We start from the raw sequence: 27139 nt of genomic DNA on the forward strand, positions 1-27139 counted from the left end.
TTCAACAAAAAAAACCCAAAACTTACCCAGCGTGTGTGTTTCATGTTTAGAAATGACTGAAAGATTTGTTGAAGTGAAGTGTTTTGAGTTTTGTTCAAAAAAGAATGACTTCATATAGGGAAAAATATATATCACATATGCAGGACACCTTAAACTAGTTTTTTAATTAAGCAGCAAGGCAGAACAAAATCAGGGCTGCATCACGACACGAGGACTAAACCCCAAATCAACCAGACCCAGAACTGATCCGGAATTAAAACAGGACACAACAGTTCAAAATCAGAACTACTTAGGACTTAACCAAGACAGAACCAGAATCAGAACTAAATGATAGTAGCACTAAAAATCATCATAGACCTGCACTACACTTATTTTTTAATTCTACCAAAGTCCACTATTTAGATTGAGAAAAGTTTATATAATTATTTAGCCTTGTTGTGCAAACAAGCCTGCATAACTTAATAAATGTAGAATTTGAAAAGTAACAAATGGTATTTAAAAAGTTACACTAGGTACGAGATACATGTTCTGATGAGTTTTGGCAAACAACCGTTTGACTAACATGTGTGTCTCGCCTGCTCTCTCTCCCTCTCTGTTCCTCTCTCTCCCTCTTTATGCTGACAATCAAGCCAAACATCAACATCATCAAACATACAGTGGAAACCAGATATTTACATACTCTTCAGATCAAAACAGAAACACTTTTTTAATTGTAACATCAAATCAGACTAAATGTTTATTTTTTTTAGATTGATAAATATAAAAAACATATTTGTTAACTTTAAGAGCAAAGAGAGAAACTATCTGTATTTCTTAATTGCAAATGGCACCAAATTGTATTCAAAACTGAGCCACACTTATGGAGCTCCACAGTTCTGTTCCTGGTGTTTTGGTTGACATCTCTTGATTTTCCCATGTCACAGAAACAGGCTCTGTGTTTTGCCTTATATGCATCCACAGCTGTGCCACCAATTTACTCACATGGACTCTACGAACCTATCAGAAGCTTCTTCAGCTCAGAATGGAATCGTCTGGAGTTTTCTTATTAATTAACAATAAACTTAGTGTATATGTGCTCCTACATTTGATGAGTGATAAAAAATAGACAGCTCTGTCTCTCTTTATTCCGACATTTAACTAATTCAAAAGATCTTTCAATATTTATTTATCCAAAACAAGTTTACTCTAAATTGGTGTTTACCAAAAAAAAAGGTTTTTATGTTTTTCCCTAAAGTGTATGTAAATATCTGGTTTCAACTGTGAATATACTGCTGTGTATTGAAGTTCCTCTTGTTTTGCATAGAAATATACTGAACAACATACAAAGCATAATATATAAAATAACATCTACTTGAGTTTTTTTCTTTGAAAGAAGCCCCTTATGTCCATTGTTGTGTTCATCAGTAAATAACTGAAACCGATCAGTGTTTGTTTAGCCCAGTAAGCTACCCCCCCGCTCCGCCGATGGCGTTCATCAGTGGAATCTGAGAAATGGACGAGGCTGCGTCTACCGCCTGCTCAGAGGGACACGCCCTTACTAAGGTCAGTTCTTCAAACCTCACAGCTCAGATTTGATTCTATAGCTCGGGCACAGGGTCAAAAGTCAGGACTGATCGCTGAATGGCTGTGTGTAAACATGCAGGAGACCACAGCAACACTCACAGGCAGGCTAAACACCTGAAACTCAGGTAAAGTTGAGAGGTTTGTTAAAATAATGAGTATAAAAGCCATAATCGCAAATTATCTTAAGGGCTTTATGTGAAGCTGCAGTTTTATGTGAAAATGTTGTTATCGTTCCACCATCAGACTGAAGGCGTCCTGCCCATCCCCAACCAGCACCTGTGGAATGTACCTGAGTACACAGACTTACAGACTGATGCCACAGCACATTCACAGCCTGTTCTGGGAGCTGTAAGCCAGTCACTGTGTGTGACTCTCCCCAACCGGCCACCACTCCCCGAGCCTGGTACTGTGGGAGGTTTCTTCCTGTTCAAAGGGAGTTTTTCCTTCCCACTGTCGCCAAAGTGCTTGTTCATAGTGGGACATTGTTGGGTTTTTCTCATATGTATGGGTCTACCTTACAATATAAGTTGACTGTTGTTGTGATTTGGCGCTGCTAAATAAAAATTGAATTGAACTGAATTGGTCAGAGCGAGTCAGGGCGCTGCTCCTGACTCGCCCGTCGTGTTATCCTGAATCTCACTGCATTCATGTTAAAGTTCATTTTCCGTGTCCTCCTATGTGTTACACTGAAACACACAAAAGTGATACAAAGTGACATAAAACGACGTCTGGATGACACGAAATGACAAATTTCATGTGAAGGATTCTGGTTTGTGTTTCCTGCTCTTATTTTGAAGTGCACAGGCACAGAGGAGTCCAGTGTTTACCCTTCTTTCAGCTCTGCTTTGGTCTCCCCCACCTGCTCTCTGCAGGACTACATGCTGCAGCAGACGATGCTGAGGGTCAAAGATCCGGCTCGCTCACTGGACTTCTACACTCGAATCCTGGGAATGATGTAATTCCTCAGTCTGATCCCAAACTTCTCCCGTGCTGCTCTGCCTTCACCTTCTACTCCCTGGGTTACGAGGACAAGGCGGACACCCCGGCAGATGTCAAGGAGAGGACAGTGTGGACATTTTCCCGCAGAGCCACCCTGGAGCTCACGCAGTACGTATGGAAACAACCAGTTCAACAGTTAAACTCGATATGAGTATTATTTATAATAAATAATATTCCTCCACCTGTCAGTAACTGGGGCACGGAGTCTGATGCAGATCTGTCGTACCACAACGGGAACAATGAGCCGTGAGGATTTGGTGAGAACTTGTTTGTTCAACGTTCAGACCGTTTCGTTTGCTTCTCAATGCTTGACTTGTTGTGGTTGTCACTGCTGTCCCGCTTCCACGCAGGTCACATCGGCATTGCTGTTCCTGATGTTTACGCTGCCTGCAAGTTATTTGAAGAGCAAGGAGTGAGGTTTGTCAAGAAACCAGAGACAGGTGAGTTTTTCAGTCAGCGGTCCAGCCTCAAAACACCACCATAGTGAAGCCAAACTCCACTGTTCATCAATCAGCCCCTACCTGTCCTGCAGGTGGCCTTTCATTAACTGATTTTTTTAAAACTGAAAAAGCTTTTGAGCCTCTGTGACTGGTGATTAGATTAAACATTGTGAAGTTTGAAAAAGTAAAAAAATCTTCCTCAGTCTTGAAGAACCTCGTCTGCGCTCTGCTGCTGACACATCTGTACCAGCAGGGGGCGCACAGACACAGCTGGTCAGGTTGCCTGTTTGAGTTGAGGCCTGTACTTTGCAAGGAGTGGATGGAAGTCAGCTTCTATCCTTGAACTTCACTGATGACAGTCTGTTTCTGCTGTCGCAGGTAGAAGGAAGGGTCTGGCCTTTGTTCAGGATCGAGATCTTAAGTCCAAACAACACGTTCTCCCTCATGTCGTCTTAGAGTCGCATCACTGAAACAGAGGAGGACTGTACGTTATGAACGTTATGTCATGTTAACAGTAAAGGATATAATAAAGTAATGTGGCACATTTACGCTTTAAATGGATAAAAGCACAGATGGTCAAACCTGCTCACTGTTTGTGCTGTTTTTTTCATTATTCCAGATGTGCAGCACTTCGCTGAACAGCTGTTTTTAAATGTGCCATAGAAATAAACTCACTTGACTTTGAGTGTTTCTATGTCATGCTGCTTTCTACTTGAATTCCACTATATGTTGGGTGTAACTGTCATACTTTTTACTTCATGACATTTATTTGAAATGGTATGTAGTAAGAGTGATATACATATATTAAGCTGTGTTTTTTCATGTCAGACATCTGTATGAGTGCACAGAGCTGCACGCACATAGACATCCTGCTTACTGTATTTATTTCTGATCAAATTACTTGTTTTTGCACAAATTCAGTTTTCAGAATTATGTTTGCAGCACACACTGTCTGTATATAAAAGATGGAAGATTTCCTGCTCTGAAAAATAAGGCTGAAGCACCTTAAACCTGTGTTCTTTGTCTTGGCCAGCAGAGGGCGACTCCTGCGTCAGCAAACAGGTCTCAGCTCTGATCTGAGGGAGGGTTTAAAGATGGTAGACGGAGACCATGTTCAGCTTGAGACTTCCGAAACTGTCACTGTGTATTTTATACAGTTATCAGTACTTTTACTTGTAATGGAGTATTTTTATTGTGAGGTATTTGCACTTTTAACTGAAGTCAAACAGCCGAGCAGTAAATGGAATCTGATGAATTTAAGAGATGAAAATGTGTCATCAGTTTGTAAGTACTCACTACAGTGCCCAGCTCACGTCCTCCTCGCTGTAATCCGTCCTCTCCCTCTGTGAGGATATAAAGCATGAATCATGTCACCTAATTTACTGCCGCTTGATTCAAAGCCGCGTCGCAGCGTGAGAACCATGTCGGCTGACCGGAGCAGATTTACGGCCCGCAGCGTCGTTCCCAGGGCTGTCGGCCTTTAATCCTCCACTGAGCTGGAAGTGACACTGTTTTGTGCTCTGGGAGGATTTACCGGCTGTAACGGCGATTGAGCCACAAGACGAAGGCAAAGACAAGTGTGTGTGTGTGTGTGTGTGTGTGTGTGTGTGTGTGTGCGTGCATGTGTGTACAGTGTGGTTGGTCACACATGCCATCATACTGAGGTAAAAACGTTTGCCTTGTGGTGGACGACCTGCTGTTTTGTCCCGCCCTGAGGAAGATCATGTGACCTGACTGAATAGGTGAAGTCAGCTCACCTGGTCTCACACATGTAAAAGCTCCTCCCCCCTCACTGTAGTGTTGTCTCTGCAAGATAGTCTGTCTCATTTTTGTGCGTCTTTGTATTCATGTCACTTTGTCTCAGGATTGTTTTGTTACGGTCCTTTCCTCGTGTCTTTCTGGTTTCTCTGAACTTTTTCATCTCATGTTGTGAAAGGAGTAATTTTCTCTTTGTTTTTGGTTACCATCATTTTGTGACTCCTGGTAGAAGTGTTGTTTTTGTCGTTGCATTTTTCTGTCATTTTGCTGTTTTTCTGGTGTATATTTGCAGCTCTGTCTCTTTGTACTTTGCCCTTTATGGCCAATTTTTTTGATTTGTTTCTGGAATTTTTAAAGCGTCTTTTTGTATTGTTTTTGCTACTTTCTGGTCATTTTATAGTCATTGTGTCTTTTTGTGGTCATTTTCTTTTGTCTTTGTGCCTTTTTCTGTCAAATAACTAAGGATATTATTTCTCTCATGGTAGCTTACGTGTTTGTCATTGTGTCTATTTAAGGACATTTTTCTGTTACTTTTTTACATTTTGTGATCGTTTTTAATTTTGTCTGGTCTTTTTATTGTCAGTAAGTCTCTTTATGGTTCAGTGAAACACAATGATAAAACATGCATGTAATTGCCACCTCATTACTGTGGTAATTATGACGTTATGAGGTGGCATTTACATTGTGAGAGATCTCATGCCTTACCTGAGATCTCTCTCTGAACACTAACCCTCAGTAACTGCTGAGAGTTGTTTCTTATTTTTTTGTTAAAAAATAGTCATAAACTCTTTACTGCAAACACATTTCTGAATATTCTGTCCACCATATTAACACACATGATGGTGGAAAAATATCGGAGACGCTTGTCAGTACACAAAAAAACACCTTTTATGAAGCAGAAAAATCATTTTACAGACTTCAACGCTGCCTGACACGTCAGAGTCAAAAACAGCGGCAGAGCTGCTGTTTCGGGTTGCAGTAGAGCAACAGGTAAAGAGCCCGGTTCACAATTTAATTATAGATATAAAAAAAAAAAATAAGTAAAATAAGAAAAAGACGTCACGACTCGAGCTTTCACTACAGCAGCAATCTGTTTAGTCGTCTTTATTTGTACAAGGCACACAAGGTATCAGAGACATTTGGCTCAAAGTTCAGTGACAGTTCACCTTTAACCTTTAAAGAAGATTTCATATAATCAAATAGCAATATTATTTATTTAATATTGAGCTTTCTGAAGTCTGCTGGGGAACACTTTTCTGTCACTTCATAGATTCTCCATCAAAACGATCAAATACGACAGAAGTCTGTTTGTGTTAGTCAGGTTAAACGTGAACGTGAGTTTGTGTCAGGTTTGCTTTAAAAGACGCTGGTGTGCTGGAGTCTGTGGTTAATCACCTGTAGATGGAGCTTCATACCTGTGTGGACAGATTTCTTTAACACCATCAAACTGCAGCTGAGAGAGTCAAAGAGTCAAACTCAAGCGTCCCGGCTGGGTGCACAGTAAGCTGGTGGTGCGGCTTGGTTATGTGTCCCTCACGCTGACAGCCGTTTTTCAGCGTACAGGGTTTCTGCTGTGAAGGGCTGTATTTTAAATACAGGAAGCAGAAGTAGAAACACCAACCACAGCCTGCTGGCTGTTAAACCTGACACATGAGACCAGTGCCTACCCCGGCCCTGCTGCCCCCTGATGTGGACCGCACAGCAGGTGCATCAAAGTGAAAAAACACCTGGTGTGTGGCGGTGCAATGGGATGTGATAAGCAGCATTACCTGGCGTCTTGTCAGCAGCTTCTCAGTTTTAAAAACTGGAACAATAAGCTAGTTTTTAACAAACAGGAGGAAACTGGGCATCTGTTGGGACCTATTTTCAGTGACAGACTCATTCACATCTCACCTTTTAGTGAGCATTTGGGCAAGTAGCATTGTATATGTGGGGTTGAGGTAAATTAGTAATAAACAATATTTAACCTGACTTATCTCGGTTAAACAACAAAGTTTTTGTGAGTTTGAAGCAGCTGAAACATGAAAACTATGCTCAGAGGAGACAAACCACACGTTCCTGTTCTGAATCGAGCCAGTGTGTGAAAGCAGCAGGTGGAAGTCAGTCACAAACATCCCCAAGAAGTTAATAACGAGATGCTAACACCAGCTGTGGAGCTCAAACATTTCCAGGCTGTTAAACTGTCAGCAGAGGTTAGTGAGCAGCACACAGTCAGAAAGCTCCGACCTCGGTTCCCCACGGCCTGTAGGGTTTACCGCTGCTGCTGTGTGGAGTCTGCGAGGAAGAGGAGACGGGGGGACTGGCAGCAGAGGAGGTGAAGGAGGAGTGAGGGAGGATGGGAATGCCTCCGTGGAGGGCGATGGGAAACGACGCTGAGAGGGAAAGCAGGGAAGCGGAGAGAGGGGTGGGGGTGCAGGGGAGCAAGAGGGATGAGGAAGAGGAGGAAGAAGGCGAGGAGGAGGTGGAGTCTGCATGGGAAGAAAAGGAGGAGGAGACAACACCGCGCTGGGAGCCTCCGCCCCCTCCAACGTCTGGAGAAACCAGCCCGCTAAGTCTGTAGGGCAAAGGGCGAAAGGCGGCCAAAGCAGCCGCCCAATGGTGCGGGTGGTGGAACGGGTGAGGCAGGGGGTGGGGCTGCTGGGGGTGGTGTGACGAATGGGAGGCAGTTGTAAGGGCGGCGGCGTCACGCTGGGAGGCACAGGAGGCAAGGTGGGAGAGAAGACGGGAGCGCAGTGGGTCGCCGGAGTCGAGCCCCTCCACAGCGCTCAGGTAGCGGGAAACCTCAGTCACGCACTCCCTGAAGCCCAGAGACAGGAAGTCCAGGGCGAGAGCGTGGGCGTCGAAATAACCTGCAGGCAGAAAAGGGTGGGGTTAACATCATGGAGGGAGGCGGGGCTTAAAATCAGATTCTAAATCAAATTGAAAAATTATGAGGGCAGCCAGTCATTACAAACTCCACCAGAAACACAAACGTCACCAGAAACACTAAACAGGTTTCCCTCAGTCACTTTGGGGTGACGGGGTGTTGGTTTAAGCTCAGCTGTGGGAGGACAGGTGAGCACAGGTGAAGCTGAAGGTTCAGGGTTCAGTGTCTGATCAGTCTCCTATTTATGCACCATGCTGGGATCTATGCAATGTAGCAGTAGTGCACCTGTAAACTGGTTTGTTAATTGGCCAGTAAAATTAGAATAATAATTTTTTAAAAAAGAGTAGAAGACAACAAAGAAGAGTCGATCACCTGAGCAGGTGATGCAAACACTGTGCCTGTGTGTCATGTTGGGACACACAGAGCAGTGCTGACATCAGTTACACATTAAAATGTCTATGAAATAAAAGTCTGCTCATGTCTTCATCGAGCATGTATGTGACCGCACAGAATAACCCCCCCCCCCGCACAATCACAACCTCCAACCACAACAGACATATTTTGTTTTCAAAATCCTGTGCGGTTCATTTCATACCTCAAACATTTAGTAAACAATTAAACAAATAAAAGTAAACTGCAAGAAATTACAGGTAGCAATAAAATAAACTACTGACTCTTTTACGCCTCGTCCACACCTACACAGGTATTTTTGAAAACGCAGCCGTTTCTATGCGTTTGGCCCTTTCGTCCACACGTAAACAGCGTTTCGAATCACCGAAAACTGAGACTTTTTTAAAACTCCTGTCAGGTTGGAGATTTTTGCGTTTAACTGTGGACCAGGAATACGGAGTTCGTCACGCAACGTCAAAGGTATGTGCCCGTTTTCACGTCACGCTGTGCGCCACGTTATTGTTTACATGAGACGAATTTCTACAATGGCGGATAGAGATAAAATACTGTTACTGTTACTCTGACTATCTGCAATTTTTACACGCTTACATATACACACGCAGTTACTGTCCCTCTATTTAGAGAGGCAGAGGCGTCATGGTGTAATTATTTTATGTGTAGTTGTTTTTTTTCCTGTGTAATAATATTAAACATCGCTATCAATACATTTTTTTTAAAATGCCTCTCTGTGCAAAAACATAAACAGCTGTGGGATACTGTTTGTCTGTGATTTGAACCGGGGGAACAAATCGTGGCAGGATCACCCTAATATTATTTGTATCCCACTGTAACTTTACTGTTTAAAGAGCTGACATCTCCAAAATGACAGGAGTAGTTAGTCATTATAAGAAGTGTTTGTGAACTAAAATTCCACAATGTGGGATACTGTTTGTCCCTCTTTGGGAACCTCTGGATCTGGGGTGTCAAACTCCAGGCCTCGAGGGCTGGTGTCCTGCAGGTTTTAGATCTCACCCTGGGTCAACACACCTGAATCAAATGATTAGTTCATTACCAGGCCTTTGGAGAACTTCAAGACATGTTGAGGAGGTAATTTAGCCATTTAAATCAGCTGGACGTGTCTAAAACCTGCAGGACACCAGCCCTCGAGGCCTGGAGTTCAACACCTGTGCTCTGGATTAACCAATAATCTGAGCTTTCGTGTTCTTCTCTGTCTCGGTCCTCTGTTTCCATTCTCTTTGGAGTCTAATGATGATGTTAAGGTTGTCAGTCCTGTTTTTCTGTCACTGTGTCTGTGTTCACTGCGGGTCTTCTTGTGTCTGTTTCAGTTTCCTTTGGTTATTTCTTGTTCATGTCTTGTGTTACCTTTGCTCCCGTGACTGCTTTTACTTTTGTCTTGTTGCACTGCTGCTGGATGTTCAGGCTAGTGTGTATAAATAGTCCTTCCCCTGTATTCCCTGCCATGCTCCCTCTTTTTGTTTGACTTTTCCGCCTCATTCTTTCTTATTTATTGATTTATTTGTAGACGTCTTTATGCCTGAGCTGTATTTTGTTTCTTTGTTTTTGCAGTAATTCAGGAAAATAAGTCTCATCTTCTATTTACCTTGGCTTTTCTTCAGGAGCGGACTGGAAGGTAACTGGCTGCAGGCACTTTCCAAAATCAGCGCTGCACACTTTTAAGCATGCAGTACAGCAGAGATGCCTAAATTTCTTTAAAAAAATGTTGACCATGGAGGCAGGCATGATCCCTTCAGATGTAACATAAAAAGTACTGTGCATAAGTTTTGCGTTTACTGTGGCTTGGTTCATTTATGTTTGTCTGAAGCTCTGAGGAGCATTAAAACAAAAGTGGCCTGAGTCTGAATCCCAGAAACCCGACACGTTCTTTTTGTGACGCATCTCATTACTGAAAAGGTCTGCAGTGGAGTGAAGATCGGAAGTGATGTAAGCCTGTGGAGTGACAATATTCAACACTTTCAAGTGACGCTCAGCTTCACTGTGCGTGACAAACGGCCGTCATTGCTTCCCAAACACTTCCAGAGAAACGTTTGCACTAAGATTTCAGTTTGTGAGAGCCAGACGTACTCTCAGCTCCGTCTCAGCTGCTGTAAACCCAAACAAATGCTGCACAGACCGCCTGTGAACGCAGCCAACACTGCCCGCCCCCCACCTCCACCAATCCGCTTTATGAAAGCAAACAGCGCTGCTCAGGGTCAAGTACTACTTTTATCCCTGCAGCGTTTTCCCATGGACTCACCACCGCCCTCTCTCTCTCTCTCTCTCTCTCTCTCTCTCAATAACACACACACACACACACACACACACACACACACACACACACACACACACACACACACACACACAGTCCTGTTTGTATCACTTCAGAGGACATCACACTGACGTACATTCAGTCACTTTCTGCCTACTACTTTTATGCGAGGTCAGCAGAACAAAATCCAAACCCTGATCAGTCATGGCCTAGCTACCAATCAGCTGTTGTTACCATAGCGTAGAAAATCATATTGTGGTAGTATGGAGTAATGTGGGTACCTTTTCCTCCTGTGGCCTGCAGCATCTTCAGGTGATCCACAGTCATCTGGAGGATTTCTGCCTTCTCCAGTTTAGCTGAACTCTGACAGAGAGGGACGACAGATAACAGTTCACACCGATTCCAGTAAAACATCCTCTTTTGAGGGTGACTCCAAACCAGGCCTGCGGGTTGATCCACTTTCACCAAGTACTGAAGTTTTACATGAAATAAAAACCATGTTTGCAGCACACTTGGAGTGAGTTTATTGCAGCTGTCCATGCACAAAAGCGTCTGATCAAAAGTCCGATTAAAATGTAACTGCTAAGCAAAGAAAACTCATGTAATGCATCATCTGTAAAATCTTCCACTTGGAGCGTAACATCCAAGTGATTAATGCTTAGTAATCTAAAAATACAAACTGCTGTAGATTATATCTGTGTTTTTGTAAAATCCATTAAGACTGCGATAGTTTAATGCACTGAGCAACAATTTGTAAACAAGCCCACATGCACGCTGCGATAAATGTTTTCAAGACAACTACGCTGATTATTTCAGGTTTCTTCTCGCATGTACGTGAAACTCCTCACTGCCTACTTCACCTGTCTAGTGTTTAGTTTTAGACCTCATGATTTATTAATCCATCTGTCTGCTACTTCTAAGGTCAAATCTTGAAATTTCCCATATAAGAAAACATTTCTTTGCAGATGACACTCAAATGTATTTTGGAGTGGAGTGGAAGCGCTGCACAGACACGTGGCTGTGTCTCAATTCAGGGACTGCATCCTTTGGAGGCCGCATTTGAAGGCTGATTTCGTCAAAGCGACGTGACGAAGGATGTCCCTATTAGAAGGCTGCTCCAAATTAGGCTGACAAATGCGTCCTTCATTTCCCCGAATTTGAAAGATGGGTCGATGTATCCTTAGTGGCCCAACCTATCCCAGGATTCATAGTGTGGCCCAGCCATTTCCAGTTTCCAACAATGGCGGCAGCTACTTAGTTGTAATATTACTCTTATTACTCTTTTCAATAGTAGTATTTTCATAATGATATAAAATTCTTGTCAAATGCGGCAATGGTGGAGGAGCGCAGCTAAAGAGTTTGAAATATTGCTCTTTCTGGGTCACAATATAAAGTTTTAACATATTTTCAGGCGAGAAAGTAGGTGTGTAAACTTCAAATATCTGCTCGGTTTATCAAGACATCACATATCGCCAAAAATGCTCTGTCGTTTTCGGAGAAGTCTGTTACCCGCCAACTTGATAGCTGACTGGGTGATGAAGGCTCACTAGAGCCCGGCAAGAACAGCAAACTCCCGGCACATCGTTTTCAGACCCCGCGTGGTCTTTCACTACTCAGGTTAAACATGATATATAAGTCACTTAGATAACTTAAAAATGTTATTGTTTGGCTTTTTTTTTGGTTTTTATTTGTCCCTGAGTAAATTTGTTTGGCTGAGATTAAAGTTATAGTTCACACACAGCTGAATAAACGTCAAACAGAAAACTGATCAAACAGAAGTATGAGACGGTCGAGAATTGACTTCAGTGACCTGTCATATTTTAGATAGCGAGAAGTAGACGGCTGAGTTTATTAAACTTTTTAAAGTTATTAAACTTTTTATAGTTATTAAACTTTTTAAAGTTTATTAAACTCCACTGAGACAGCTGGTGACATAAATCTGAAGGCTAGACTGTCCCATTTCACAGCCTCACACTTCTGGCCTTCTCGGTCTTCGGAGAACCCGGCCTTCGCGGTCAACGTGGGCCGGGTCCTCCTAAGGATGCAGCCCCTGAATTGAAACACACCCACTGAGCACGCAGCAGGTAAACAGGAGACTGTCGGTCGGTACCTGTTTCTCAAATGCTGTTGGGACAAGTCTCCGTAACTCCGACAGGCTGTTATTGATTCTGTCTCTGCGTCTCTTCTCGATAATCTTAAGAAAAAATATTAAAATCAGTTGAAATCATCACCGTTGGATACTCCAGTACACATCCGCTGACAGAAACAGTGACCTTACCCCTCTGCGTTTCTTCCTCGCCATCACTTGCGTCGTCGTGGTTGGAGAGCCACATCTTACCAAAGATTCTTTCATGTGTCTGTGGAAAATAAACGAACTGTGGAATTTGGTTTTCTCAGACCTTTTCAGGCATGCTCAGAAGAAGAAAAGAAGCCCATGATGCACACAAGAAATTTTTTATGAATAACTAAAAATAAAAAGTTCGATTTTATTAAAATAATGTCAGGAAATCATCAGTGACCCCCCCCCCCCCCCCCCTCTCACACACACACACACACACACACACACACACACACACACACACACACACACATAAATTATCACCTCAGTCTCTCTGCATAATTTTCCTGGTGGTGCACAAAGATCCCTGCAGTGTCTCTGTGCCCCGCCAGGGGGACCCGCCCCAGAGTTTGAGCACCGCTGTGTCGACATAAACATGTGAACACCGGGACTGCAAAGTTTATTCCTCTGCTTATTTATGAGAGATGAAGGTTAGAGAGAGAAGAGTAAACGCTGCAAAAATCCGTGTGACAGATTTTTTATATTTATTTATATTTCATCATGTGTTTGTCTTCATTTCTTATCTCTAACCCATCATCCACTCACTCCTCTGCAGATCACCCCACTTAGTGTAGAATATTAATAACACTGCATGCTTGGATAAAATATAGTAGATTTTATTAGACTAAACTGCCCAATTTTATATTAACATATAATAAACGAGCACCGCATACTTCTTACAGAAGACATTTACTACACAGCAAAATCTCCAGTGTTAAATTAACACTGGAGAGTGTCTATATGGGTCCACTCCTCTGAGTGTTAAATACAACACTGTTGAGTGTTAAATTATGTTTATTAAATGTTTAAAAGTAACCTAGTGAGTTTTGAAGATTAACAAAGACTAACACTGAGCAGTGCTGGTTTTCTAACACTGGAATATTTCTAACATTTTGAGTTATTTTCCAGTGTTAGAAAACTTTTAAACATATAAAACATATTTTAAACATATAACACTGTCAAAAGTGTTAATTTAACACTCAACAGTGTTGTATTTAACACTCAGAGGTGTGGACCCATATAGACACTCTCTAGTGTTAATTTAACACTGGAGATTTTGCTGTGTAGAGTGTAAGTCTGAGGTATTTAACTTCACTGTTTCCATTTCATGCTTTGTTCGTTTCACCACCTTTAAGATATTAATACTGCGACAATTAAATTTAAATAACAACAAAGATTGGTCAGTTTTACAGAAATAGTCTTGTAACAATTTTGTAACACATTTAATAAAATGTATGCTGTGATTTCTTTATACAGTGGTCTTTGAACTGTTCCGGTGAAAAAGCAGCTCCTTTAAACTCTGCAAATTACTACACAAGATTTCGGAGAGACGAAGCTGGTTTTGATTTCCTTTCCTCTCATCTTCTTCTGACACCGAAGGTTTATCAGGCGATCCTTTGAATGGGGAGTAACCCTTAACTTGGGAACCGCTCAACTAAACTGATCGTATTAAAAGCAGATAAAAGCAGCTGATTACACGCTGATGGATTTCTATTAAATGCATGCATTTGACTGCACCAGTTCACTTTAAAGGTATTTATAAGGGTGTATTTAGAATCTGCAGTACCTTTATTTTTACTGAAGTATTTGAGCATTTCACCAACAGTGAACATAGAATAGAATAGAATAGAATAGAATAGAATAGAATAGAATAGCCCGTTATTTCCATTATACATGTACAACGAAATTGTGGGTGCTCCACTCCAGCTGTGCAGGAATAAAGTAAAATATAAATAGTAGAACATGTGGAATAAACCGAGCCCTTTAAATTCACTTTTAAATTCAGAAATACAAAACTGAACAAAACCAAAACAAAAAACCATGAAAAGTAATTTGGAGGGAAAATTAGCTGAAAGTAAAATTTTATTGTTTTGAACTTTTTCCAGCTTTGAGCGGATTTTAAGGTTCAGTGACGTCACTCGGTAAAAACGAGCGCAGTTTTCATCATGTTTATTCTCCTTTGCCTTTTCTTTCAGGAATAATTAAAAGCTTGTGCTCATCTCGGTTTTTAGGAGATCTGCTGAATTAGCAAACGTTGTTGTTTGACTCATTTTTGAAGCACAAAGTCCCTGTATTTACATGTCTTATTTATGTTCCTTTTTTGTCTCATTCACTGGAAAATCTGATTAGAAATGAAAGGTTTGCCAATAATCTTTTGTGACATTTTATGAACCGCTAAAATTCCTCACATTTATTTTTAGGGCGATTAATGTTTGTTTAGACACATCAGTAATAAAGAGCTCCGTGAGCGTCAACATTTAGGTTGAAACGATGTGAAATATAAAGACATAAGCTAAACGAACTGCGATGTTTTCATTTCTGTCATAAGAAAAAGAGAAACGTGTGTGAAATCTCACCCCGGATAAATGTTCTCGCTGCCCACGTCGATGGTCTCCTCTACCTCGCTCTCCGCGGAGCTGCTGTCCTCGCACGGCCGCTTCATAGCGCGTTGTTGGCGGGGAAATGTGGCCGTCTGTCCCGGGAGGAGACGCGAAGGTTTCAAAGACTTCTTTTACTCCTGCGAATTTGCTGACCGGAGATCAGACCGGAGTGAATGAATGATCGAAACCCGGTGGGTCCTGATGATCTGGTGTTAATGTGCCCTAAGAGCGTGTGCGGTTAATCCACGGGGTCAGGTTCCTGAGACAAAAAACGTTTTCTCCAAATAAAAGTCACGTTAGTTTCACAGGGTTCCGGTTTCTCTCAGCGGTGCGTGTCCGGCCAGAAGTCCGGGACAGGTGGCCTGGGTGTCGGCTGCAGACTGGACTGTTGACCGGTGAGTCCTTCTCCTCCTTCTCCTCCTCTGCCGATGGAGCTTTCCCACGAAGCCTGGGAATCACACACACACACACACACACACACACACACACACACACACACACACACACACACACACACACACACACACACACTGTGAGGTGCGTCTGTTTCGGAGGCAGTACGCACGTACACGAGCGTGCGCATGCGTGCATGTATGGGAACGAGGCCATCAGAAAACAACGATTATATCAGGCAGCAGGTCTGAGAGTGACTGCTGCACCGCAAACCTGAGGTCCTCTGAAGCTCTGAGGTCCTTTTATTTCCAGCAGCTCACCCCACTGATGCTTTATTCCATAGTATAAAATACTTTTAAAAAAGTTTATAAAGTACTTTTCTCGTCTTACTGACTGCTCAGAGCACTTTAGCAAGAGGCTGATAGAGCAGAAGGCTGAAATGGCATCATGAAGGTTTTGGGTACATTCAGCTTCAGCCCACTGGAGGCAGGAGGTCAGTGAAGGTGGTGACCAAGCGTCCTCAGGCACGTCTTAACAGTGAAAACCTGCAGCTTGAGCGTTGGTCTCTGTGGTGTGATGGAATTAGAGATACATCAAATATTTTGGTCCAAATATCTTTTTTTCCCCTCAAAACAATAATAACATTTTCTTTAACACTCCATTTAACTCTAACACTCCATCCTAGAAGGACATTGGAGAGATGGTCAGGAAGCTGAATGTGGTCAGTAGGAAAAACGACATGAACTTGGAAGCGTTGGCCGGATTTGTGCAGGATGAAAGAGACTGATGCACAGACATCAGCGGTTACCATCGTGCAGTAAAGAGGGGTGAGTTGTATCTCAAGACACAGTAAGATGTTGGACCTCAGGTTGACATAAATGCTAGGAGAGATGAGCACGAAACACCCACAGTCAGCTGACGGACATGAAGCAGAGAGGGCCAAACGTCCTGACCGAGAGAAGTCACTCACCAAATCGTTACTTCAAGTTCTTGTCTGTGAGTCTGAACTGTGTTTTGTGTATGTGATGTTACTTTGCTTTTGCGCCCCAGGGCAGCTGTGGCTACAATGTAGCTTGCCATCGCCAGTGTGTGAATGTGTGTGTGAATGGGTGAATGACTGAATGTAGTGTGAAGCGCTTTGGGGTCCTTAGGGACTAGAAAAGCGCTATACAAATGCAGGCCATTTACCATTTATTGATTTTTACACCAGATTCAATCTTCACTTTAAAATGAGGCTCTGACCCACTGGACCTGCATCCACCAATCCTTTGCTGCCATGCCGGAAAGATGCTTTAGCCAGAAACATTACGTATGACATGTCAGAAAAAGGCTAGTGTGTGTGTGTGTCTGGTCTCTCTCACACGATGATTGGGTTTCAGTGAACACAGCCAGGAGCTGTGGGAATATCACACACACACACACACACACACACACACACACACACACACACACACACACACACACACACACACACACACAGAAGCATCTGTCTTTTCACACCTGCTAATCTGTTAGCGGTGCAACAAGGATTTAATGCAGGAATTATACTGTACCAACACACACACTGATACACACACTGATACACAGACTGGTCTCACTGCGAGGACTAACTAAAACCAAACTGGTCCTCACATTGATGCAGATACGAGCACACAGACTCACACAGGACCCCCCCCCCCTCCACCGTTTCTCCGTTCGTTCTGATAACTTCAAGTGGGCTTGTCAGCACCCTCTCATTGGCTGAGCTCCTCCTCTTTCTGTCCGGGTAATTACTGTAACAGTGAGTCTGTCTACACATCTACACAGCAAGGCCTTCATTAAAGCTCAAATCTGAAATGCAATGAAATCTCAGATTTTTCCTGCGGGATGGAAACCTCTGCTGCGGGTCAGTTAATGAAGACAGCAAGAACTCCAGGTGTTATCCAAGACATGAGTGATGAATCCTGACTCAGTTTAAAAATCAGTAATTACATTTTTGAATCTTAAAAGGTCTGCTTACTTTATGCGTGCCTGCACGAAGTCATGAAATGACAGTACTGCACTTCTAACAAATTACCAGTCGAGTAACAACTTTAATTTAGCTGGAGTCAAATAGTCCGTACACATTCCGAGAACATCAGAATTTTTATTTCATCACTTCAAAAATGAAGCAGTCAGCTGTCCTCAGGTTTCGCTCTCCTGGAAGGTCAAGTCTAAGGGACAAAAGACTTACAGGAGAGGAGGTGAACTAAACCCATCAACTTTCAAAATAAAATGCTTTAGGATTGTGATGGTCCTTCATATATCCATCCTGCAGGTCTCTCTCATTGCACCGCTGGTGAGGCCGCCCGGTGAAACCGTAGTTATGATTTTTGCTGTTGTTGTGCTTCATTTCTGTTGTTTTGAATTTGGTAAAGCTAAAGTTTGGAACAACTCTGACTCATTTTATGAGGCTCGTATTCGCCCTCTAACTTGGGAGTTGTGACTTAAAGTAATACGCATTACTCTGTACTTTTAAGAAAGAAAAAGAAAAAGTAATGCATTATTTCACTTGTTGCTGCATGTTTTCAAGAATGAGGCTGATGTGCAGAGCTGCAGTAAGCACAGAGGGATGATGAACCTCTCCAAGAAGACCTCTGTGAAGCTCTAAGAAGAGCTACACTCATTACATCACTTAAGCATTATTCATATGAAGTCCACAGTGTATCTACACAAACCCGTACCATAATAGGAAAATCTTTCTTTATTACCACAAAGCTGAGAGCCAAGCTCACAGAGGAGCTCAGATAAAGTGCCAGCTTTGGGGTTGTGCTGAGTTTGCGCTTCATCGTCACATTCTTGTCACTTTGTGGCACTGAGCATGGTCCAGAAGTTTTAGCTCAAGCTGCTGTTTTAGTTCCATCTCCCACATGAATGACGTGTGAGACAGCACACAGGAAATGGAATATTTGACTGTCCATCCACCCATCATGGAGATAAACAAAGTACAATAACTGTTATATTAGTTAGAGTGGCACCAAACACTGACAGAAACAGAAGCTTGGGTTTCTGCTGGACTGAAAAGTCTCACTCCAAGGTGTTGCCTTGCAGCTGTGGAGCTCAGGTGAAACTTTCCCAGAGTTCAGCTGTGGACTGCATCTGGGACAAACTAACACAGCTCAGTTCATGCAGCCTCACACGGCGTCAGTCAGAAAACCTCTGCTTCTGAGCTGAGACGGAAAACAAAGGAACAAAGGAACAAACGAAAATAAATGAGCAGAAACTCAGATGTCAATTAAACACAGTTAGTTTCAGTTAAAGTTGTTTTACAAGAGAAGCTGCTGCCAACGCACTCCCGGTTCTGTGTGTGTTGATGATATCAGAGGTTTATTGGTGTCGGGGGTCACAGAGGACAAGCAGGGCCATCCTATAGCAGGAAACGCAGCGTGTCAAGGGAGGAATATCTCTGTGTGTAGAGGGTAATATCTCAGGGAGCGCTGAGCCAGAGTGCTGGGCCGTGAGTCGGAAATCCTTTTGGAACAAGGGAACATGACTGGGAGGTGTGTGTGTGTGTCTGTTTATACACTGTGTGTGTGTGAGAGAGAGAGAGAATGGGAGGAAATGGTGTATTATTCTCAGTTAAATGGTGCTCGCCGCCCGTCCGTCGTTACGACGCCTCGGACCTCACACCACTCGACCCCTCGTTCCCACAGGACGTCCATTACACACACACACACACACACACACACACACACACACACACACACACACACACACACACACACACACACACACACCATAATTGTCATCTTTTTTCCAGAAAATAAGAAGAAACTCAATTTTTATTGCAATAACTTGTTAAAGTGATTATAATACGTTTTTTTCTTTTCTGTCTTCCTTTTTTATGTTTATCAGGTTTATCATGTTACAGTGTCCTTACAGACTGTTCAATGAACCCTCACACAGTTAGTTAAACATCTTTTCCTTGGGCTGAATCACAGACGTTATATGGTTTCAGACTCCTTCAGGCTTTAAGCACTGCTTTGGACACATCACTTTTTATAGTAAGGCAGTGTGCTCAGAAACAACATGGAGCACAGCTCGTGTCTGAGCAGATAACTGCTGCTGTATGCGCCTCCTGCAGAGGCTTCAGAGTCCTCTGTGCAGTTTCAGCTCATGCTGTTTCACCTCACAACTCCTTTGAATTTTGGGAGGACCTGTGAGACTCCAAGCAGCACCATGGACATGCAAATCATGCAGCAGAAACCCTTTCAGCCTCTCTGCCTGTTTTCAGGGTGTTGCATCTGCAGATGTCTGGAGTTTGATCCTTTTTCTTTCAGTTTTGTGTCGCTCTCCTTTGTCTCCTCCACAGCAGGACCGTTTTGTTTGCAGAGCTGAGTTTTCCACAGTTACATGGCATTTCCTCTGCTGCTGGGGTCCATTAGTGCAAATCTTATAATGGATACGGAGCAGTATGGGGACGATGTTCATCAGCTCCAGATGAAGATGGTGGCGTTGGAGCACTCCCACGACTGGTACAGAAATCCTTGAGTTTTGCTGCCTGACCCTTTACGTAGAATGTGGGTCGTTGAATTTGCAGAGATTGTGGGACTTTTGTTCATCCATCCATCCATCCGCACCACAAAGCTAACAGCATGTAGCCGTGTACATCGAATGCTAACTGCTCGAAAAGTTCATCAAGACAAAGAATCTAAAAACAAATCAAACACACGTTAAAAGCTCAGACGATGACTGATGCAGTGGGCAGTGTTCACCGATTTCCTTAGTTTCACTTTCAGCACAGAGACACTCTTGGTATCCTCACACGTCTGTCTCATCCGCAGGAGACAAAGTACCAAAAACAGCTCATCACTGCTGTTAGCCTGCCTCCTGGTGACCTTACAAACCTGCAGCATGTACACATAAATAAAATCTACAGACCAATGATACACAACCACACCTAGACACTGAGTCTGCATCAGTTCACAGACAGAATTTGAACGTGGAACCAGTTGGAACGCTGATGCGCTGTTCTGTAGGAACTGCGCAGCTCCTTGTTGCCACTGCACAGCATCCCGTCTTCTTCTGTCTACATCTGTGAGCTGAGGAGAGTAGCTGTAAACTTTAACAGAGGAGCGTTGCCCCGTTCTGGTCTGATGGAGGATTCTAGCTGCTCAGCAGTCCTGCCACTGCTTTGTCCTGTTGTGGGTTTCATGATGCTGCAGATGTTCTCAGCTGGTCAAAGGTCTGGACTGCAAGCAGATCAGTTCAGCACCCGGACTCTTCTGTTACAAAGCCGTGCTGCTGGAGTAGATGCAGTCTGTGGTTTAGCATCCTCCTGCTGAAATATGCAGGCCTTCCATGAAATGCACGTCTGGATGTGGACGTGTTTCTGTGTTCTATTGTCTATGAAATTTGGATTCATGAGATTAGCATTGCATTGTATTTATATTTAGATCTTAAACAGCATCATGACAGTGGTGGAACGTGCACAGTAAATAACTTGCCTGCTGTCTGAGGATGCTCTCTGAAACAGCAGATCTGTGGATTCTTCTGGTAAAAGGAAATCAGCTTCTCTGTGAATACACACATTGAGTGATTGATGCCTGACATGTTTTTATTAGCAGCTTCCTGTGATTTGGTGTTTGGACAAAGCCAAGCCAGACACATCCTGCCCAGATACCATCTCTTGAAACACCTCCGAGTCCTGAATTCTCCAAGTCCTGAATATTCTCTATAAATACATATACATATGGCCGATGTGTAAAAGAACACGATACAGCACCAACCACATTCTGTTTGGTGTGGAATGAATATGCTGACACTTTAGAGGGAGTATTCATGTTTTTATTCTTTGCGGTGGTTGGATTATTTCACATTCCTGCTGTGAATTAGCCCGGGGACAGACTGGTGACCCGTTCTGAGCGCACCCAACCTCCAGCCAGCCTCCTTGACCCTGAGTAGAATAAGCATTCAGAAAAATGGATAGATGTGAATTCTGTACTTGCATTAAAACAGTCTGACACATTTGTTCTGCTTTCCCCCAAAACAACAATAAAATTACAATTTATTTAATTATTTAAACCTCTACATGTGTCTTGTATTGCTGATGATCGTGTGCTGTGTTGCCGACACTCAGATAGGAAGTAGATTTAATTGAAAATGCTCACCAGCAGTACCAGATATTAAAACATCAGCACATCGATGGCGAAACTTTAAACCAAAGAGTAGATGCAGAAACGACATCTGACCACTTTATATGTGAGAGCTCTTTATTTTCAAAGCGAAAAACTGAAGCGCGTTCTTAACACCTTTACAGGACGTCTGCATGCCGGTGGAGGTGGGGCTGAGGGGTGTTTATCAGCAGCTTTAATGCACTCCCACAGACTGTATGAATGTCTGCTGTCTGAGGACAGAATGCTCCATTGTTGTGATGAAGGAAGCTCACAGACGCGTCCTCTGGGAGCCGTGCGGTACGAATAACCTGCAGGTGCAGCACTACCCCGCTTCCTTCCTGTCACCTGACCTGTGTTTCTCATCGGGACACGATGCAGATGTGTGTGTGTGCGTGTGTGTATGTGTGTGAATCAGCTGTGTTTAAATGTCTCGCAGAGATTGTGATATTAAAACATGACAGAGAGTGTTTGAAGAGCGACTGAGATGTAAACGCTGACCGTTATTGACTCTTAGGGTCATTTTAACACTCACTTGACCACTGACCTTTCCTCCACCTCCCCTCTAAGAAAAGAAAAGCTAAGTTAAGCAGAAGCTGTCTCATCAAGAACAGAAAGAGAAGGAGAGAAGCACAGCGCCAAATCACAACAGCAGTCGCCTTAAGACGCTCAAAAACCCCCCAACAACAATCATTAGCACTATGCACTATGAGCAGGAATTGTAGCAGAACTGGACTTCCTCTCAGAAACACGAGTGTAGTAACAGTCCAGTTTAGTCCTGTGGATTTTTTTTGTAGTTCATTTTGGAACTTTTATACCTTGTCAGATATGCACTTGGAATAAGTCAGTAAATATAACCACCCAGCTCAGCGAAGAACCCTTGAAGACCCTTCACTTTATCAGCAGAGGAGGAGAACTGAGAGGAGAAGATGAGAAGTTCCCAGCAGAGATGAAGGTGGAAGAGTGTTGAAGGAGTTTAAGCCTCTAATCTCCAAACACCTCATCACACACTCAGGAACTCTCCGGAAAATCTGCAGTAAATATGTGAGAGGTGAGGTTGTTACAGTCCAGGCTGGAGAAAATACCTGTCAGCAGCTCCATCACAAACACACACACACACACACACACACACACACACACACACACACACACACACACACACACACACACACACACACACACACACCTTCCTATATTACCAACACGTACCTGGACTTTCATGTCTCATCATTTTAAAAAGTGAGAATGATAGAAAGCAGTAATTAATCCAAGTGCATCAAATTTAATGGTTTTTTTTTAGTCATCATCATCAGTGTGTGTTTTCCCTTGAATAAACTGCATATTTGCATGTTTGCATACAATTTTAAGCAATAAATTGTACAAAAACATATTTAAATTCAAAGGTATTTTATAAATATAAACCGACATTTAAATGTAATTTTTTTTATTTGCCAGACAAAATTATAGTTTTCTGGCAGTTATTTGACGGCTCAGGCTTCGCGGGGTTAAAATCAAACAAACTCAATGCTCTGATAAAACTTCTAAAACTGGATAATTATGATTTTGTTTTATTTAAATGTCTGTTTCAGTAAATTGCAATGAGAATAAATAAATGTTTCTTTCCTTCAACAGTTACTATGCAATATTTCCATATTTCAGTGTTTTCAGAATTTGAACACATATTTTCTAACTCTCACACTGCCTAGCCGTCACTGTTGATATGCAATACAAAATATTATAAAATATTTTTATAGGTATATAATTTGAGACTTTCATTTTTTTATTTAGCTAAATTGTGCTTTTCATTGTGTTACTCTGCTACATGCAGCAAAATGACACACTTATCAAGCACTTTAAAACCAGATCTATTGATATAAATACTATATGCTTATATTATTGCATGTTTATACACCCCCCCCCCCCCCCCCCCCCCCCCCCCCCCCACACACACACACACATATGTATATAAAAAAAACCCACCCAGCACGCCCCTGCGGGCGGTTTATCCTTCAAGCTCGGGTCCTCTACCAGAGGCCTGGGAGCTTGAGGGTCCTGCGCAGTATCTTAGCTGTTCCCAGGACTGCGCTCTTCTGGACAGAGATCTCCTATGTTGTTCTCGGGATCTGCTGGAGCCACTCTCCTAGCTTGGGAGTCACCTAGTGCTCCGATTACCACTGGGACCACCGTTACCTTCACCCTCCACATCCTCTCGAGCTCTTCTCTGAGCCCTTGGTATTTCTCCAGCTTCTCGTGTTCCTTCTTCCTGATGTTGCTGTCATTCGGAACCGCTACATCGATCACTACGGCCATCTTCTTCTGTTTGTCTACCACCACTATGTCCGGTTGGTTAGCCACCACCATTTTGTCCGTCTGTATCTGGAAGTCCCACAGGATCTTAGCTCGGTCATTCTCCACCACCCTTGGGGGCATCTTCCATTTTGACCTCGGGACTTCCAGGTTATACTCGGCACAGATGTTCCTGTACACTATGCCGGCCACTTGGTTATGGCGTTCCATGTATGCCCTGCCAGCTAGCATCTTGCACCCTGCTGTTATGTGCTGGATTGTCTCTGGGGCATCTTTACACAGCCTGCACCTGGGGTCTTGCCTGGTGTGATAGACCCCAGCCTCTATGGATCTTGTACTCAGAGCTTGTTCTTGTGCTGCCATGATTAGTGCCTCCGTGCTGTCTTTCAGTCCAGCTTTGTCCAGCCACTGGTAGGATTTCTGGATATCAGCCACCTCCTCTATCTGCCGGTGGTACATACTGTGCAGGGGCCTGTCCTTCCATGATGGTTCCTCGTCTCCCTCCTCTTTCTTGGGTTTCTGGGTGCTGGACTTGGGGTGGAACCCTCCATGCATGGTAAGGAGCTTTCTTGTCTTTATGTCAGTGGCTTCTATCTCCTCCTTTGGCCAACTTATTATACCAGCAGGGTACCTGATCACGGGCAGGGCGTGGGTGTTGATAGCCCGGATCTTGTTCTTACAGTTCAGCTGACTCCTCAGGACTTGCCTGACCCTCTGCAGGTACTTGGTGGTTGCAGCTTTTCTAGCGGCCTCTTCATGGTTCCCATTCGCCTGCGGGATCCCCAGGTACTTGTAACTGTCCTCTATGTCTGCAATGTTGCCTTCTGGCAGTTTGATCCCCTCCGCTCTGACTTCCCTCTCTTTGTTATTATCCGACTACACTTCTCCAGCCCGAATGACATCCCGATGTCATTGCTGTATATCCTGGTGATGTGGATCAGTGAATCGATGTCTCGTTCACTCTTGGCATACAGTTTGATGTCATCCATGTACAGGAGGTGGCTGACAAAAGCTCGGTTGCGTAGTCGGTATCCGTAGCCAGTCTTGTCAAATATCTCACTGAGGGGGTTCAGGCCTATGCAGAACAGCAGTGGGGACAGAGCATCTCCTTGGTAGATCCCGCACTTGAAGGTGAAGTTACTTTAAAATAGTAACTTAGTTACATTACTAGTTACTTCTACCAACACGAAAACTGCAGTCGTGGTGCTTTCGATTGTACTCAGAGCTCGGAAATTCTTCCTTCTGAATAGGAAGATGTAGGTAACACCAGACTGCAGATGAGCTGCATACAGGGCTGGACTGGGACAAAAAAATCGCCACCGGTCCGCCATTATAGGAAAAATCATAAAGCCTTTGAATGAAAACAAACACTGTTGTGACAGTGATGTACACTGTTCTGATGGTATATATGTATCAATCGTTTGTTGTAAGATTCAGATAATTACTTTTTAAAAGCTAGACATTTTAAATGAGAATAAGAAAAAAGTATTTCTTTGTGCCCACCTTTCCCTGTTAACGCCCTAACTGGCCTCCTGGCAACACTTTGCTAGACCTGCCCCTGCACAGTTACCAGCTGTCAGCTACATAGAAAATGATCCTGGTGTTATTTGTCTCTCAGAAACAGTTCATAACTTCCCTTCACCTCATTCATGTCACCTAAAAGGTAAACCTGTTTCTCCATCACCTGTTCAGCTCTGATGATTCAGTAAGGACATCTCCTGGTTTCATCTTCATGTTTCCCTCTCACCACATAACCAAACCATATCATGACCAGCAGCTTTTACAGCAGTGGCTCCAGCAAACATCAGCTGATACTAGAAATTAATATTAAATAAATTCTAACAACAGCTTAAACGTGCTGCTGTTGTTTAGCGCGACATTGGTTTCTTCTTTCTGGCGCGAAGTGGGCAATAAACAAACAAGAGAGAAAAGCTGATCAGCTGATCATTGATCAGTTTCATGATTGAAGTAGAAACGGGAGAGAGAGAGAATAAGAGGAGAGGAGGCAGCTGTGCAGCAAAGACACAGAATAAATACAGCTTTGTGTCTTTTTCATTCTAGCTGAAGTCCGGGACAAACTGTGTTCCTTTTCACCTCAATACGAAACGAAAATATTACAAAACGCGTAATATTTTCTCTGAATACAGAACGATTCCATTTTTTACGGGACGGTTGGCAACTCTAATAATTAACCTTATGAATAAAACAAAGTTCAGTATCAGTAACATCATAGCACCCACCCAGCTGTATAGAAACTCTGTCATGCTAGCTAGTACGCAGTACGAGTTAATGTAACTGACTATAAAAAGTCAGCACAACGAAAATAAACTTCACCTAAACTTGGTTTATATCTGACCCAGATAGACTGCAGGTCATAACTTCTTACCTGAAGTTCAGCCGCTTCGGGTCTCTCCTCCTCCTGCCTCCCCTTTCCCTCATCCACCTGCTGGCCTCCACCACTTGCTAATGTTACTGAATCTGTGGAAGCTCCGCCATAGCCACCACACGAAGTAACGAATAAGGAGCCTATCTAAATCCCAGTAATGATTAACGCGTTCCTGATTTTGGCATAATAACTAGTTACCGTGCTCGTTACCACAATAATAACGTAGTTACTGTAACGCGTTACCCCCAACACTGTGTGTGTATATATATATATATATATATATATATAAAATTTAGTTATCTAATTGTGTTTAGAACATTGGAAATAATAACCAATCTAAATAAAAAAGGACTCAAGTCAGTTTTGCTTTGAACAGATTTACAACATAAATCACCTGAAGGAGTGCTGCTGTATGATTTAAACTAAACTGGTTTAAACTGAACATAGTCTATTAATATAACCAGGTGATTTATACTGTACACACCTGGAGGTGAGTATTGCTGTGTGGATAAACGTGTCTGCAGAGCCTTCAGCGGACGTGTTCTTTCTCTAATGACGGTAATTCTGTGTGAAGTTTAATTAAACCATCATCACATGTTGGGAAAAGAAAGAGAGAGCTGGTGTAGATTTCTCCCATTCTTTCCTTATCTCTCTCGCCCACAGTCGTCCCTTCTGCACTGATACAACTCGTCTGGTTTTGAACTTATCAGAGGCAACACCCAGTCTGGAAATTCACACACACTGAAGTGCTTTTATAAACTCTTTATTAGTCCAGCGCAGGCCTGCTGAGACTTTAGCGTGCTTCACACCATCATCATCCTCCATCCTCGTGAGAATATTTGAACTTCTGTGGCTGGTGTTTGGGTCATTTCTTCCTTCGATCTTTAGGGACAGAGCTGC

At 43.1% G+C, this 27139-nt stretch overlaps 1 protein-coding gene and 1 pseudogene across 1 annotated transcript; one reads left to right on the top strand and one right to left on the bottom strand.

The window, feature by feature from the left end:
- The first annotated feature begins 1491 nt into the window (after positions 1 to 1491).
- On the top strand, positions 1492 to 3458 carry LOC101475771 (lactoylglutathione lyase-like; annotated as a pseudogene).
- A 2371-nt stretch (positions 3459 to 5829) lies between these two features.
- Positions 5830 to 15568, bottom strand: hey2 (hes-related family bHLH transcription factor with YRPW motif 2). Its single transcript, XM_004561076.5, has 5 exons — positions 14999 to 15568; positions 12582 to 12660; positions 12414 to 12497; positions 10585 to 10666; positions 5830 to 7609 (listed from the first exon to the last, which is right to left on the bottom strand). Exons 1-5 carry the CDS (start codon positions 15082 to 15084, stop codon positions 6972 to 6974), a joined length of 969 nt encoding a protein of 322 aa, XP_004561133.3. The 5' UTR covers positions 15085 to 15568; the 3' UTR covers positions 5830 to 6971.
- Between the last annotated feature and the right edge of the window lie 11571 nt (positions 15569 to 27139).

This window comes from Maylandia zebra, linkage group LG15, assembly GCF_041146795.1.
Source record: "Maylandia zebra isolate NMK-2024a linkage group LG15, Mzebra_GT3a, whole genome shotgun sequence".
NCBI lineage: Eukaryota > Metazoa > Chordata > Actinopteri > Cichliformes > Cichlidae > Maylandia > Maylandia zebra.